General features: G+C 36.7%; 1 protein-coding gene and 1 pseudogene across 2 annotated transcripts; one reads left to right on the plus strand and one right to left on the minus strand.

The window, feature by feature from the left end:
* Window positions 1-19: 19 nt before the first annotated feature.
* LOC128019153 (MPN domain-containing protein-like) lies at window positions 20-4,807 on the minus strand (annotated as a pseudogene).
* Window positions 4,023-14,656, plus strand: LOC128018789 (signal-transducing adaptor protein 1). 2 transcript variants are annotated; one of them, XM_052604548.1, is made up of 14 exons: window positions 4,023-6,047; window positions 7,223-7,294; window positions 7,505-7,624; window positions 7,731-7,787; window positions 8,382-8,521; window positions 10,702-10,833; window positions 11,071-11,143; window positions 11,674-11,776; window positions 12,572-12,664; window positions 12,967-13,056; window positions 13,186-13,251; window positions 13,382-13,447; window positions 13,763-13,879; window positions 14,022-14,656. In XM_052604548.1, exons 1-14 carry the CDS (start codon window positions 5,955-5,957, stop codon window positions 14,063-14,065), a joined length of 1,266 nt encoding a protein of 421 aa, XP_052460508.1. In that variant the 5' UTR covers window positions 4,023-5,954; the 3' UTR covers window positions 14,066-14,656. The 2 variants fall into 2 exon arrangements, with proteins under 2 accessions (XP_052460508.1, XP_052460510.1); XM_052604550.1 differs by having other exon boundaries at window positions 4,026-6,047; window positions 11,074-11,143; window positions 14,022-14,653.
* Window positions 14,657-14,662: the final 6 nt, after the last annotated feature.

Below are 14,662 nucleotides of genomic sequence, written 5' to 3' on the forward strand. Positions count from 1 at the left end.
CTTTAATTGTATGGTAAGAAAAACTTTGTTACAAGGTTCAAAGCCAGAAGCAAATTTAATTTGTTCCAATGTATATTTCAAGGTATTCAGCAGGTAAAAGGCATTGTTTGCATATTGCGTAGTCAGCATGGCACAGATCTAAGCACACGAACAGATAAATACTAGCCGAAAGAGAGAACTCTGTTACCCATCTTCCTCTCTTTTCTAACTACCCACCAAACATTTCAACCACAGAGGAAGACAAGTTTCACAGCACAGATATGACAGAATCATATAAACCACAGCCAGTGATACAGACCTAACAGTCCTAAAGGCAACAGTTTGGATGGAAGCATATATTATATATCCTCCATGAAGGCATTCCATATAGAGTGTAATAGTGCACAGACGTAATGCACTGTGTGGGAGGTCCCAAGTCAACAGTTCTACAGCTTAACACAAACAAAGACTGTTTAACACAAATACAAAGAGTGTTGCGCAGTTGGTTGTACACATGCTCCAGGATCTGTGCGTACGCCTGGTCTTTGGGTGTGTGGCCTCTCATTGAAGCCTGAGGATAAGAGAAAATGAGCATTGCTGGTCAGACATATATGTCCCCACTCACATTTCACTGTTGGTTATATATGCTCTGTATAATAGTGTGTGACGAATAAAAAATCTTGAATGAGATTATTGTTAAAGACACTAACTATGCATAATAGATAGAGACAACTTTAAGACATCAAAATACAAACTTTTTATTTTGCAATTGCAGGTTTATATTTGAGATTACATCTCACAATTCTGTTTTGTTTGTTTCTGCCACATAATTAAAAAACAAAAGTAATTCTGACTTCTTTATCTTGCAATTGTGGGTTTATGTTTTGAGTTGAGTTTATATCTTGCAATTTTGCCTTTGTATCTCTTATATCTCACTAGCCCCACAATTCTCACTTCTGTCTCAGAACTGCAAGAGAAAAGTATGAATTGTGAGATGAAATTATAAAATTACCTATTATATTATTACCTATTATTTATTGTTGTATTTTATTTACAAAATTGGTTCTAATGTGATGTGATGAGTGGGGCAGGGCCGAGAGCCATGGGAAGCTTTCATTTAAATGTCCACCGGGAACTGGCGGACATTTAAATGAAAGCTTTAATAAAATAAACACAAAACGGACGCCTGCCGCACACAAACAAAACCAAAACACAAAATAAAATCCAGGCCTGGTCCTCTCTCGTCCTTCTGTGTTGTAACTCCTCCTTTTTTATAATTCTGGAGCTCCTCCGTGGGACTCGAGACCGGTGAGTGGCGCAGGTGTCGCTCATTTTCAATCACTCCACTGGCTCTCGTTCCCACGGCTCTCGGCCCCGTCCCACTCGTCTTTGTTGACACTAGTGGTACTGGAATTACACACTTTACCTTTAAGAACATTCTTGATGTTAGTTGTAAATCATCAAATAGATATTGTATTTTGTTTGTTTGTTTATGTATGAAGGAAAGAAATTAATGCAGACCTTGATTTTGTCGAGTATTGAGGTATTAGGACTCCATTTCTGACTGAACTGCACAAGGTCAGGAGTACACCGATAAAACTCCACCAACAGCATCTACACACATATAAAATAAAGACACATCAGCCTCAACTTCTCATAAAGACTTTACACATCGTACTAATTAATTCTACAGGATGTAATTTAGACGTTATTTTAATCTAATAAAGAGATGTTTTATATATATATGGTTGCAGGAAACTGAAGAGACAACTAGTGAGTGATTCGCTTAAAAAAACTACTGTTTCCGAATCACACTGAACTGTTAAAGAGATTAAAATCCCTGTTTTCCCACTATAGATATAAATTTGGCATGCTAGTTGTTTTCGTACCATCTCGTTGAGCACGTCTGTAGTGAGGAAGGTGTCTTGCACATATGTGACCTCTACTGCAACTGGGATGCCATAATCATTGGGTCGTTGGTAAGCGGAAGAAGAAAAATAGAGCAAGCTACTATCTCGACGAGGACAATATGTTGCGTAATAATCAACTGTGAAATCCATCACGCACCACAGATAATCCCCAGACAGGGCTGGAAGCCATTGCTGCTGCCTTGTAGGCGGAGCTGGTGATCCATCTGTGAATCAATGTCCTGCAGAGTCGGAAGGGCGAGGCCTCGTGGGTGACTGACTGTGATACCATCCCACCAATGACAGTCCCCGCATGAAGAGCAGCAGCAGAACGTTGCTGGACACTGCTACATTGAAAGGTTGGAAGCGGTTGATCACAGAAAAGGCAGACAGTTCTACGAGAGTGTGAGGATCCCTGTCAAAAAAAACACAGAAACACTCAAACGTTTGGGGTCAGTAAGAATTATTTTTTTGCTTTTGCTTTTTTTTGCCTTAGTGCAGTTAATGTTGAATATAACTGCCATATAAAAAAATAAACATATTTGTAATATAATAATTACCTTGCAGCATCTCGGGTGCCAAGAGTGCAATAACTAACTGGAATTCTCTCTCTGTGTGGAGAAAAAACAAACAAACAAACAAACAGGAAATAACGTGTAAACTGGCCAAATCATCTTTACTAATGCCTTCTCAGGTGTCCTGTTTTGATATATGGAGTCTATGTGATTGTAAAGATGTTTCTGTGTAATGTTTATGTACTGTACATGACACCGACATACGGTGCAGCTCAGGTTTGGACTTTTTATTCTTGTCTTCTACTGGCATGGTTGTTTTCCCTTCCTCTTCTTCATCATCTCCCATCTCATCATCTTCTCCTTCACTTACCAGACTCTGAGGTAAACAAATCAAATCATACACAAATTGCTGGCTGCACCATGATCATTCATTTTTATTGTAACTCATTTATCACCTTTTAAAATGTACATTTTACTTTTCTTTTGACTATTTCAGTTTTCCTCCATTGCTCACCATGTCGGCACTGGGCTGGTATTTGTGTAGCCAGGTGGTTTTGTACTGGACCAGTTTCTGTCCCCGGTAGTGCACCGAGGCCCAGCCACAGCCAGACTTCTTGGCCGGGTTCACTAGATGCTTGCAATGTGTTGCCTGAGCACTTGGAGAGTTTAAGATCTGCCCAGTCTCCACCCAATGAATCTTCCCATCATTCAAAAGATCTCCAACAAACTTTTTACCCTGTGCAGAGACAGACAGAGCCCTTACACCTGACCGGAAAAGTATTAAAGGCATAGTTTACCCAAATAAAATAAAAATTCTGGCATTATCATTTACCCTAATGACAGTCATGTTACTACTGTATTTTCCGGACTATAAGTCGTACTTTTTTTCATAGTTTGGATGGTCCTGCGACTTATAGTCAGGTTTGATTTATTTATCAAAATTAAAGCTGCAGTAGGTAACTTTTGTAAAAATATTTTTTACATATTTGTTAAACCTGTCATTATGTCCTGACAGTATAATATGAGACAGATAATCTGTGAAAAAATCAAGCTCCTCTGGCTCCTCCCAGTGGTCCTATTGCCATTTGCAGGAATACATCGCTCCCGGTAAGAAAACAACCAATCAGAGCTGCGGTCGGTAACTTTGTTTGTGTTCAAAATGTAGAAAAAAGGATATAATAAGTGAGTACACCATGAATCCATTTTCCAAACCGTGTTTTTAGCTTGTCCTGAATCACTAGGGTGCACCTATAATACGTGTTTATTTTCGGACTATTTTAAATTGCTTCGGGGGTACCGCGGCGGAGTAACCCAGTACCTTTTTTTTTTATTCTTCATAGACATAAACAGAGAGAAGTAGTTCCGGCTACGATGTTCTTCCGCAAGACGCAAGCAGTTCTGTTTATTAACCGCTAGAGCGTCAAAAGTTACCTACCACAGCTTTAACTTGACATGAACCGAGAGAAATTAACCAAGAGAAAACATTACCGTCTACAGCCGCGAGAGGGCGCTCTATACCGCTCAGTGCTCCTGTAGCCTACACTGAGCAGCATAGAGCGCCCTCTCGTGGCTGTAGACGGTAATGTTTTCTCTTGGTTCTTGCTTCTAAATAAGTGCAACTTATATATGTTTTTTTCCTCATCATGACGTATTTTTGGACTGATGCGACTTATACTCAGGTGCGACTTATAGTCCGAATAATACGGTATTCAGTTTCATTTTATGGAAAAAAGAAAGGCGCGTAGCTATGACATTCTGTTATATCAGGGGTTTTGATTTAATCTTAGATGTGATGGGCCCCCAAATGATCATCTTTGTGGTTGTGACCCCCATCCTAGAATTTAAAAAGAAAGCTATATATTTTCATGCATAAAGACAATTTACAGTGTGAAAAATACACAATATATGTAAAATATTATTTGGAAAACATTTCATTACATTCCATTTTTATTTTTTTCTTTGACATACTATAGTACTGTACTCTTTAAGTAAATCCAATGCGTTACAATTTCATAGTTTAGGGTGAACAGATTTGCATTCATTTCTTTAATGATGTAAATGGTAATGGCCCTAATGATGTCATTTCTGGACAGTACCAGGTAGTGTATGGACAGAATGCCGTCTCCAGGCTCCACGAGACCATCCTTTAAGAGGACTCTCAGTGTGATGCCTCTCCTGGTCAGGAGGGACCCCCTCCCAGAGGAGGCCCTAAGGTCTGCATCTTCGGCCCCGCTCAACTCCTCATCCTCTTCATCCGCTCCTTCCTCAACCATCTGAGGAGATGAGGGTGGCTCTGAGCCTTAAGACAATCAACAGATAGAAACACTGAATATATACATGCAAGAATACATCATGCATATTTATTAAGAACACTTTAATATTAATGAGATGAAGTCTCACCTTCATTTAGGCTTACCCGTCCTTGTCATTTAGGCTACTCACCTTTATAAATTAGCGGTGTTTGGGGTGGCAGTCTCTCCAGCACTGGGAGGATGGAGGTGTTTTGCATTTCTGTTAAAACGGAAATTGGATGACATGGTTTGCAATTTGTGAGTTTATATCAGTTTAGATACAGTTTCTAATGGCTCTGGACCACGGTCAAATGAGAAGAACTGGGACCCAGCAGTGGACAGATGGTTTCAATGGGGAATATACGTAAACGTTATAAGATTTACGGTAATGAATGGAACGCAGTGTCTGATTCTGACCGCTAGATGTCGTCGTTCTTTGAAATTTTCAATATAGCGTGGAAAAATACACTTCATATTGAAAAACTGTTAACACACATTTAATGAAAATGATCAGCAGAACAGCAAAATCACCATTGCATCAGCCCAAACCTGAAATGTTTAAGAAAAAAAGATACTCTGAGCACACACTGTTTTTATTTTAAACAATATAATCATTCTATTTAATGACATGAGTCAGGTTTTCCAGAGCAACCCCAATGGTAAGCCTACACGACCTACACGCATTACAGTAAAGTGTGACTTAACCTACTTTTGTAATTTCAGTAAGAGCATTGTGTTTCAGACGTCTAACAATCTAAATTCTAATTCTTGTTCAAATCAGAAGGATGTAAAATTGGTGTTTTCAAAATGTTCATTTACCGCAAGCGCTTTGGATGTTGGCGTTACTTTAAACCGGGAATTCCCCAATACGTTTTGATATAACCTACGTGTCATGCCTACAGGGGGTGGTTATTTGTCTGCTGACAGCTTTACTCTTCTTCTTAATAGGCGGGACTTTCGTGCTTCCCGGCAAACCTCGAGCACATTAACTCACCTGTGTTCAGGTAGCCCAAGGGGTGGGGGATGATGACATCACTTAGATCCTTTTAAATAGGCATTTGCCGGCAGTTGTGTTACTTTTAGTCCACAAGCTTTCTGTTCCTCAATAACTTTTTTATAAAGCTTTAGCACGTGAGCTCTAGTATGAATTTGAAAGTTTAATAACGCATTAAACGTGGATCTTGAGGCGGACACTGAAGCGTCTTCTTTCAAATACTTGAACGGGTTTTTTAAGAAGTTTGCAGTTGACAGGAGTGTAATTTATGGCAGCATCAAATCGCATTGGACGAGGGAGATCTCAGCTTCCAACATGCTATTACGAAGGATTTCTGGAAAAGAAATCGATCAAAGACAAGGTGAGTCAGTGTGTCCACGATGTTTAAGAAACTATCTTATTATGTACATCTGTGTTTAGGGGAAAATAGTTTAAATAAATGATCTCCTTTGGATGGTTTAACTAAGTCTTTAAAACGTGCAGCCCAAAGCTCTTTAGACCCCTTAGGTTTAAGTTGTCATCAGCAGGGTTATTTTCTTCTACAGCTTTTCCTGTATATTCGCATGTAGCCTATAGTTTAAATGGTTGGGTTATATATATATATATAGTGCAATATATATATATTATTATTATTATTTTTTTTTTTAATGTCGCACATTACTAGTGTTACTGTAAAAAAAAAATAATAATAAGCATTTATCCCAGTATTTCTGTAGGATCACCCCTCTCTAAATGGCACAAAGAGTCATTTAAATTCTTTCACAGTTAATCTTCAACATAAATTTTGTGTCTTTTAACTTTAACTCTGACTTTTGTAGCAGGAATTGTGCATTTTTTGAGCAGTAGGTTATTTATGGACACAGTTCTATGAATTGCTTTACGTTTTACAATGCAAGTTAAAACTGGTTTGATTGCATACTTGCGTGCAGATCTGACACTACAGAAAAAAGATTTGCATATAGTGACGGTGGTTTTAGTAAAGAAGGATTTCTTTCATTTGCATTTTAGGTCTTCGCTCTAATTCAGCTGATAGAGGACATCATTTGTAAAAATGTGGTCTTTTGTTTGTTCATTATTTACTGTAGGTCAGCACAGGGTAAATATTTGCGTCATGACATGCACTTTAACGATACACATTCCCGATAGTTTGGGTTTATAACTAATATAAGTCTTATAACAATCTAATTTCATGTCCGCTGGTTAAAATTATTATAAAATAATCATGTCTCTGGATCAAGTCTTGTTTCTGAAGTGTTTATTCCTTTCTTCATTCTTTTCATTCTTGAAAAACTGGTTCTGTCTTTCCATAGGTATGTATTTTATGAATCAACTCAACCATTGTCAATAATGACAAACATATGGAGAACACCATTTATATGTACATATGTACACAAATTTAAACCTGGAAATACACAGAAATTTGATAATATAAAATTGATGCAAAATATTTGTTATTTTTCTGAAGTTATTGGTTTTTAAAAATTTTATTCAGAAAATGTATTTATTTTCAGTAAATGTTTATTTTTCTTTGCACAGATGGGTCGTAAACTCTGGACTAGTTTATGTGGCAATGTACTCTTTTTCTACAATAACACCAAAGACAATGTTGTAAGTGATTCTTATAAGCTGCCTTCTCAGTTTAATTTGACTAGCCGCTTCAAAATAATTTCAATGTGTGTGTGTTTATTTTGTATATTTGCATAAATGTATTCAAATGCATGCGTGCAGGCCTGAAGGCTATTTGATTCTGTATACGTTTGCCTACATATAGAACAGATTATTTGTGCATCAACTGTTTGCTTGTGCTTGTGAACGCAGTATATAGAGAAGCTGGATCTCTCTGATCTTGTCTCTGTGAATGATGACCGCTGTCGTGACCGAAACCTGGATGCTGCTAGATTCACGCTGCACATGAAAAATGAAGACATCAAGATGATTGTAGGGCTTCTCCCATCTCTAATCCTTTAATGTAAATCTAACTCTGTGAAAAATAGTCTTGACTTGACTCAGGTACCCATGATATATTTTTCCTCTGTTTTCTCAGGCCCCTAGCCTTGAGGCCCGAGAACTGTGGAAAGGCTTCATGCTCTCAGTTTCTAAGGTTAGTTGGGCTTCTCAAAAACATCTTTTAATATATAAATGGATCTAAAATCGGTTAAAAATCTTGTGAAAATTTTTAATTTCCCCCCTATTTCATGTAACAGAAAGTTTTAGTAATTTAAATATAATTGATTTATTTGGAATTTTATCGAGCTCTGTTTGTTAAGTACCACCTTACCAAAGTGAAATTATAAAGACATCAAAAGAAATATGAAGGTACAATATTTAGAGGATATCTCCTCTTATGCATTTACACTATAACTATTAAATAACTACCGGTAGTTATCAAATAGCGCTGCAGACTTTTATCAGCGTTTGTTCAGACAAGGCCCAATGGCTTGATCATTTTAATGTTTAAAGTTATTTATGCTGTGATTTCTGGTTCTCTTTCTTCTTGATCTCAAAGGCTAGTGTTCACTAAACCAGAGAGTTTTTTTTTTCTTTTTTGTTAACTTGAGTTCATCTATGTGATGAATTGTCAGTACCTCTGTATGACTAATCGATTGGTCAGAATATGCCACAAGAAACAGTCCTACGTCATACCAATCAATTATATAAATATAAAATGATAATTCTCACTGTTTCTGTCCTTCAGCTGTCTGTGCCGAGTTCTTTGAACCTGCTGCCTGGTCAGATTCACATGATGAGGGAAATAATAGAGAAAGAGAAAATAAGGCAGCGACTTCTTTCATCTCCTCCACCTCCCTTAGTTACTGTACAGTCAGACATGCCTCCGTAAGTTAAAACCACTTGCTTTATGATTGATAACATAACATCAAAGTTTAAAGGTGATGTGTGTAATATTTTTGGTGTTTGATGTTTAAGTACTTTCTCCCGGCTTAATAAGAAGGGGAAACTAACTCAATGGATTGGGTGGGACGCAAGTATCAGTTTGGCAAAGCAGTGGCAGATAGGGAGGATGTGGGAAAACTCAGTATTTTTGACTGCGATACAGGAATTACACACTTAACCTTTAATAATGTATTGTTTTGCCAGTCTCTTGCCAAAATCTAAGAGCGTAGGATGAGAAAGCCCTGTCCTCTACAGATCGCAAACGTGTCTATTAAACAGCAAGTAAACCAGCTTATGAGGAGCACAAATGACACTTGTGGGTATTTGAAGAAAAATACTGAGGGGCCAGACCATGCAGTGCCTTATATGTGAGCATTAGCATTCAACTCAGAACCTGACTGGAAGCCAGTGCAAGGACTTTATAATTGGAGCAATGTGTTCTCCTGTCTCCAGTCAGGATCCTTACAGCAGAATTTTGCACACATTGTAATTTGTTGACTTGTTACTGTTGCATTACAGTAGCCAATTTGGTAAAATACAAAAGTATTAATAAGCCTTTCAGTCACAGATAGGAAAACATTTCATTTTATTTATTTATTTATTTTTTAATATTTTTTTAAGACACAAAAAGTTTTGAGATATCCATGAAAGGTGATAAGAAAGAAATATCCATGTTTTGACCTGGCTTAGAGTGAATATAAATCTGAGTGTTGTCTGCATAGAAATAATAACTAAGCTCAGGTGATCTTAAAAGCAAAAGAAGTAAGGGGCCTAAAATTGAACCCTGAGGAGCACCCGTAGGGAGAGGGCTAACCTAAGACCGCTCATACAGATAAACTGTCAACAATCAGAGAGATATGATTTAAACCAGGTTAAAATGGTTTCAGAAACACCAAATACAGTTTCAGGATGGTTAGGTAATAGTTTGTGATTGAGGCTGTCTCAGTACTATGAAATTTTCAAACTGAAGGTGCTCAGAAAGATTATTTATTGTAAAGTCATTGTTCAGCTGTAAGGGCACAATACTTTCTAAGATTTTTGCAGGAAAACTAAGGTTTGTTATGGGGCGATAATTAAGATATCCCAATCAATATTATGCTTTTTTGGAACCAGTGTTACAACAGCAGTTTACGTTTACAATGCTGAGAACAAGATTTACAGTAAATAAGCTTGTAGTGAGGGGATTTGCAAGTGGTAACTTTCACATGTGATACCTTCCTAATAATCAGCTTAGAGTCAATTTGAGTAAAGGAAACTTGAGAAACTAGGTAATCAAAGTGTTGAAGAGGAAACGGGTGTAGACCTAGATCAATTTTAGAACTGAAAAGATGAAGGAAGTCATTACACAATTGATTTGAAGCAGGCAGAGAGGCACCAACATTAGTGTTTAGAAGTCTATTTATAGAATGAAAGAGATGCCTAGAATTACTTATTATTTTTAGAATTACTTCGTATTAATCAATGTGAGAGAAGTAAGCAGATCTTGCTGACACAATTTTAGCTCTATATTCCCACAAGTAGTCTTCCCAGGCTTGGAAAAATACATTCATATTTTTGAATGACGTTTTACGACAAGCTTCCTTCTCTGAGTGCATGTCATCATTATTCCAAGGAGCAGAATTAACAAATGAGACATTGCGTGACTTCAAGGAAGCAAAATAATCCAAATTAGAGGCAAGAACAGTATTCAACTGTAAAATCATATCTTCAAGAGGAGCTGACTGAAGACCACTTAGAGAGGAAACAACAGTTTGCAAAATCTGAGAGATTTATTGATTTCCATGAACAGAAATAAAGTCTGTGAAAATGATGTAAAAGACAGACCAATATCAACAGAAGACAGCTGTGACAGGGTTGCATCATTTGCAATCACAAGCCCTAAAGTGTGACCGTTGTTTTGTGTTAGGCCACTAGTAAACTGCGTAAGATTAAAACAGTCCAGTAAAAATAAAATGTCATTTTACAGTCATTTTGGTTGATGGGTATGATGAAATCCCCTAAAATGAGGATTCTCTTTAATAAAAAAACAACAACATTGACAGCAAGTTATCAAACCCAAACATTAAAGCACACATGCCCGTGAAAATGCAAATGATGTAATAATGCAATAATGCTTTGTGCAGGTGTTATCATAATGTTACTCGTGTCGAAGCTGAATACTTGTTGGAAAGGAACAGTGTTCGGGGAAACTTACTGCTGCGGCCTGGTCATGATGGGACATCTTTTGCCCTCACTACATGCCAAGATATTAACGGGTAAAACGGACAGCTTGCACATGCATTATCAGAGATTGCTGGATGCCCTGAAGAACTTAATTTATTGTAATTTATCTTGATCATCTGAATTGCTGGTTGAAGAGTCTTGAACCTTAGACCTTGATCCTAAGGCATGTTACCCAATAATCGGTGTGTTCTGGGAAGTTTTAATAAAAAGGAATATAGCTGTATTAGATAAGAATGAATAAATCCTGAAGACTCTTATCTTGTGCCCAGCAGACCAGTATTCAAACATTATCGTGTGTCTCGGAGCCATGAAGGAGGATTCACCATTGCCCTTGAGACTCCTGTAAGTAATAGCTTACGTTAATAAATTACATTCACAATATGCCTGATAAAAGCTTCAGTCTAATAGGACGACTCTCAGAACATTAAACGATTTAACCATCTGCGAACTGGTAATTTTGTGTGAACTCCAAGCTCTTGCGCTAGGCAATTTGTTCTTTCTGTCATAATGTGTGATTGCTCTATAAGCAAAATTCTGATAAGACAAAGTTTTATTTGTCAGTGTTGGGAATCAGAAGCAGTGGATCAGTAAAACTGATGTCTTATGTAGTTTTGAGCAGCTCTATGTTTTGACTTTTATCTTAAACCCTAGAATTCTAAGTTTTTGATTTAAAGAAAAACGACATTCGTCAGTTTCTCTTTGTAGTTTTTGCATGTTACAGGATATGTGTGTTTTTGTGTATTTATTGGTAAATGTTTCTCCAGTGAGCAAACGTACATTAAGTACTACTGAACTTTAGGCTTATTGCCACAATCAAATCATTTAGTCTGGTATGTGTATCAGACAATGTGAGTGTGTTCTCAAACCCACAGATCACCTGTGAGACCCTGCATGATGTCGTTAACTGCATGCTGAAGAAGTCCAATGGAGTTTATGTGCCTCTTCTGATGGAGGAACACTATGAGAAAAGTATCAGTAAGAGACTCTTTCAGGACTATTAGGAAAAAACTTGTTTGTCAGGCAGACTGACGTATTTGTAGAAAATGTTAACAACACTATGAATGATGAATGACATGTAGCTTACAAAATAATGTCACCCGATCATAGAAACCACTAAAAGAATGACTGACAAAATATTCCACTGTTGCTCTGTTGAAATTAAAATTACATAAAAATTTTAGACATGAGATTCCAGCTGGCTGACATTTTTTTCTTTGATTGCTGTTTGAACAAAAATACATTGCACAAAACTTTTTTTTTCTTTTTCTGAGAAACAATTTTTGAATGTTTGCTCAAGTTCTTTTTTTTTATGTTACGTTTTTTTACTAAACATAATCCTTTACCCCATAAAACAAGTGTTTCAGGTTTCATTCAGAGAAAAACAGAACATTTGCGACAAAAACATTAAAAAAAATTCTAAAACTCCTTGTGAAATTTCCAGAGCTCTTTATGAAAATAGAGAACTAGTTAGTTTGTGTAGTCTTTCCATTCTAGATGAAAACTGTGGTTTTGGTTCTATCTTTTTCTTAATGAATTTAATGAATGCTGGAATTGTTTGTATTGATTTTAAATTGAATGTTACACAGTTGAGACACATTCTCCACAGAGCAGGGTACACATTAGAGTTTTATAGAAAATAAAAATCATCCATGTATAAAAATATTATTTAAGTATTGTAACACATGGAAAGCGGTCTTCGAGAAATGACTATGAACCTCATGTGGGCCAGTTTATAAGCCTGATTTATACTATTCTTTTTTTCTCTCTTAGCATTTATTGAGACCAACAAGGAGAATGGTGAGAGAAATGTGCTTTGTCCCAAAGCACCTTCGCCTACTCCTCCAGTGCCTCCCCCAAAACCAGGTAACACATCTTTAAATCATCTTTATGAACAAATACATACTGAATACTGTTGCTTAGATTATTTACCATTTTAAACATACTGTATTGACTTATTTAAGCTAGCAGCTCTACTCTTAGAAGTAAATTAGACTGATGCCAGAGCTGAAACCGTGAATGTTGTCTCTTTGCATAACAAAGACATTGGTTGAGAAGGAGTTTTTGTTAGCGTGATCTAATACTCATTCCAATATAGTTTAAACTGCTGGTATTGGTTGTCTTTTTCCAACTTAATGAATTGCTGGTATTTTCTGTTTCTCTTTCAGCATTTGTCGAGACCAAACATGAAAATGGTGAGACAAGTGTACATCTTCCCAGATGCCCTTCGCCTACTCCTCTGCCACCCCCAAAACCAGGTAATACATCAGCCTATCATTTAAAACATACACCATTGGGTCTAATGAGTGGCCTAAACTGAACTTAATCTGACTGCTTTACTTTTAGAAAACATGCAAAGTAATGTAACTTTTGATTTGCATGTTTAGTACCAAGGAATCAAACATCCCAGTCAGAAACAAACACACATGAAACAACCTACATCAACGTGTCAAGTGAGTCCTTATACACTTCGAAGTATCTGCAAATTTAGGGTTTTGCAGTTCTTTAGCTTTTTTCAAATGTTTTGTTGTGATTCTAATGCATGTTGTTAATCCTCAGTTACTGTATGTTTGTGTTTTCCAGATGCTGGGGAGTATGAGATGGATCAGACGGCATGTCCTCCACCTCCTGTCCTGCCACGTCTTCAAGGTAACAACAATAGCCCAATGTCCCATATTTCCAAATTAAGACTTATTCGATTTTCCATTCCAGCATTTATTGTAAATTTACACTTCATTTCATTGTTCTTGTTTGATATTGACATTAACAATGAGAAATAAATGCTGTAGAAATATTGTTAATTCCAATATCACTTTCATTCTGATGATGGTATTTGGTTTAAGCAATGATGATGATATTTAGTTTAAGCAAGGCAATATTTACCACATCAGAATTCAGTGCCTCCAGAATTAACCTGTGGATTTTGTTACTAATAATTTCTTAATGTTTGCTGTTTTAATGTAGCTGGTGAAAAAAAGATTTTGGTACCTCCTGGCTACTGTAAAACAACTTCCCAAAGGAACGGTTTGTCAAGAGTGCCTAAGAATATTCCAAAGTGTGAGCAGAAACATGTTGACATAAGTAAGAACAAGTAATCGTTTTTTGTTGACACCATTTCACTCGAATAAATCTTTTATTTTCAAATCAGAACAGTATTTCCTTCTTCTGATATATGAAATTACTCCTAAATAAACATAACTCACTGTGGTTTTGTGCTTAACAGGTGAGCTCCTAGAGGTTCTTAATAGGAGACGAAACCAGGAATAAACGTAATCTCTCTAAGATGATGATGATGATGATGGTTTCATTGTGGAATGAGGAATAATTCCTTAGTATTAAGCTATTCTTAAATTTATACCAGCAGATATATGGATATACAGCTTTACTCGCCAGGACACTGAATCTGTGATATTTGTTCACTGATGTTCCCTTGAATCTAGAGATTGATTGATTGATTGATCACAATCATTTATTAGACCAACATATCAATCATCATGTGTCATGTTGCATAGCTGTTGACTGTAAATCACTACTGCTGTTTGTGTAGTTGATCTCATTGACCTCATTTATCATTTATTAAGTTATTCAGATGGGAAGTCAAGTTTAAATATTGTCTTGAATTCCTTTGTGTCATATAGCTGGTCTATGTCTCTCTTCTCTATCTCTGATCATAAAATATCAGTCTTGCTATAATAGTCACAAATGGATGTTGATAATATGTTGATCTATAGTGTGACTTTACTATGTGGGGAAGTTGCAGGTCTTCTTTCTCCAACAAATGTTGTTTTTCTGTTCCTGTTAAAACATGTTTTATACTATATATTTTGAGAACAATACATTGATCATGAAAAATGCGTACCCTGT

The sequence above is a fragment of the Carassius gibelio genome, chromosome A8, assembly GCF_023724105.1.
Source record: "Carassius gibelio isolate Cgi1373 ecotype wild population from Czech Republic chromosome A8, carGib1.2-hapl.c, whole genome shotgun sequence".
Taxonomy (NCBI): domain Eukaryota; kingdom Metazoa; phylum Chordata; class Actinopteri; order Cypriniformes; family Cyprinidae; genus Carassius; species Carassius gibelio.

Bases quoted from the DNA above. Each gene is read 5' to 3' on its own strand.
- LOC128018789 (XM_052604548.1), top strand. From the start codon at position 5,955: ATGGCAGCATCAAATCGCATTGGACGAGGGAGATCTCAGCTTCCAACA. The intron at 7,295-7,504 runs GTAAGTGATTCT...TTGTGAACGCAG, and splicing joins ATAACACCAAAGACAATGTT to TATATAGAGAAGCTGGATCT. The intron at 13,252-13,381 runs GTGAGTCCTTAT...TGTGTTTTCCAG, and splicing joins AACCTACATCAACGTGTCAA to ATGCTGGGGAGTATGAGATG.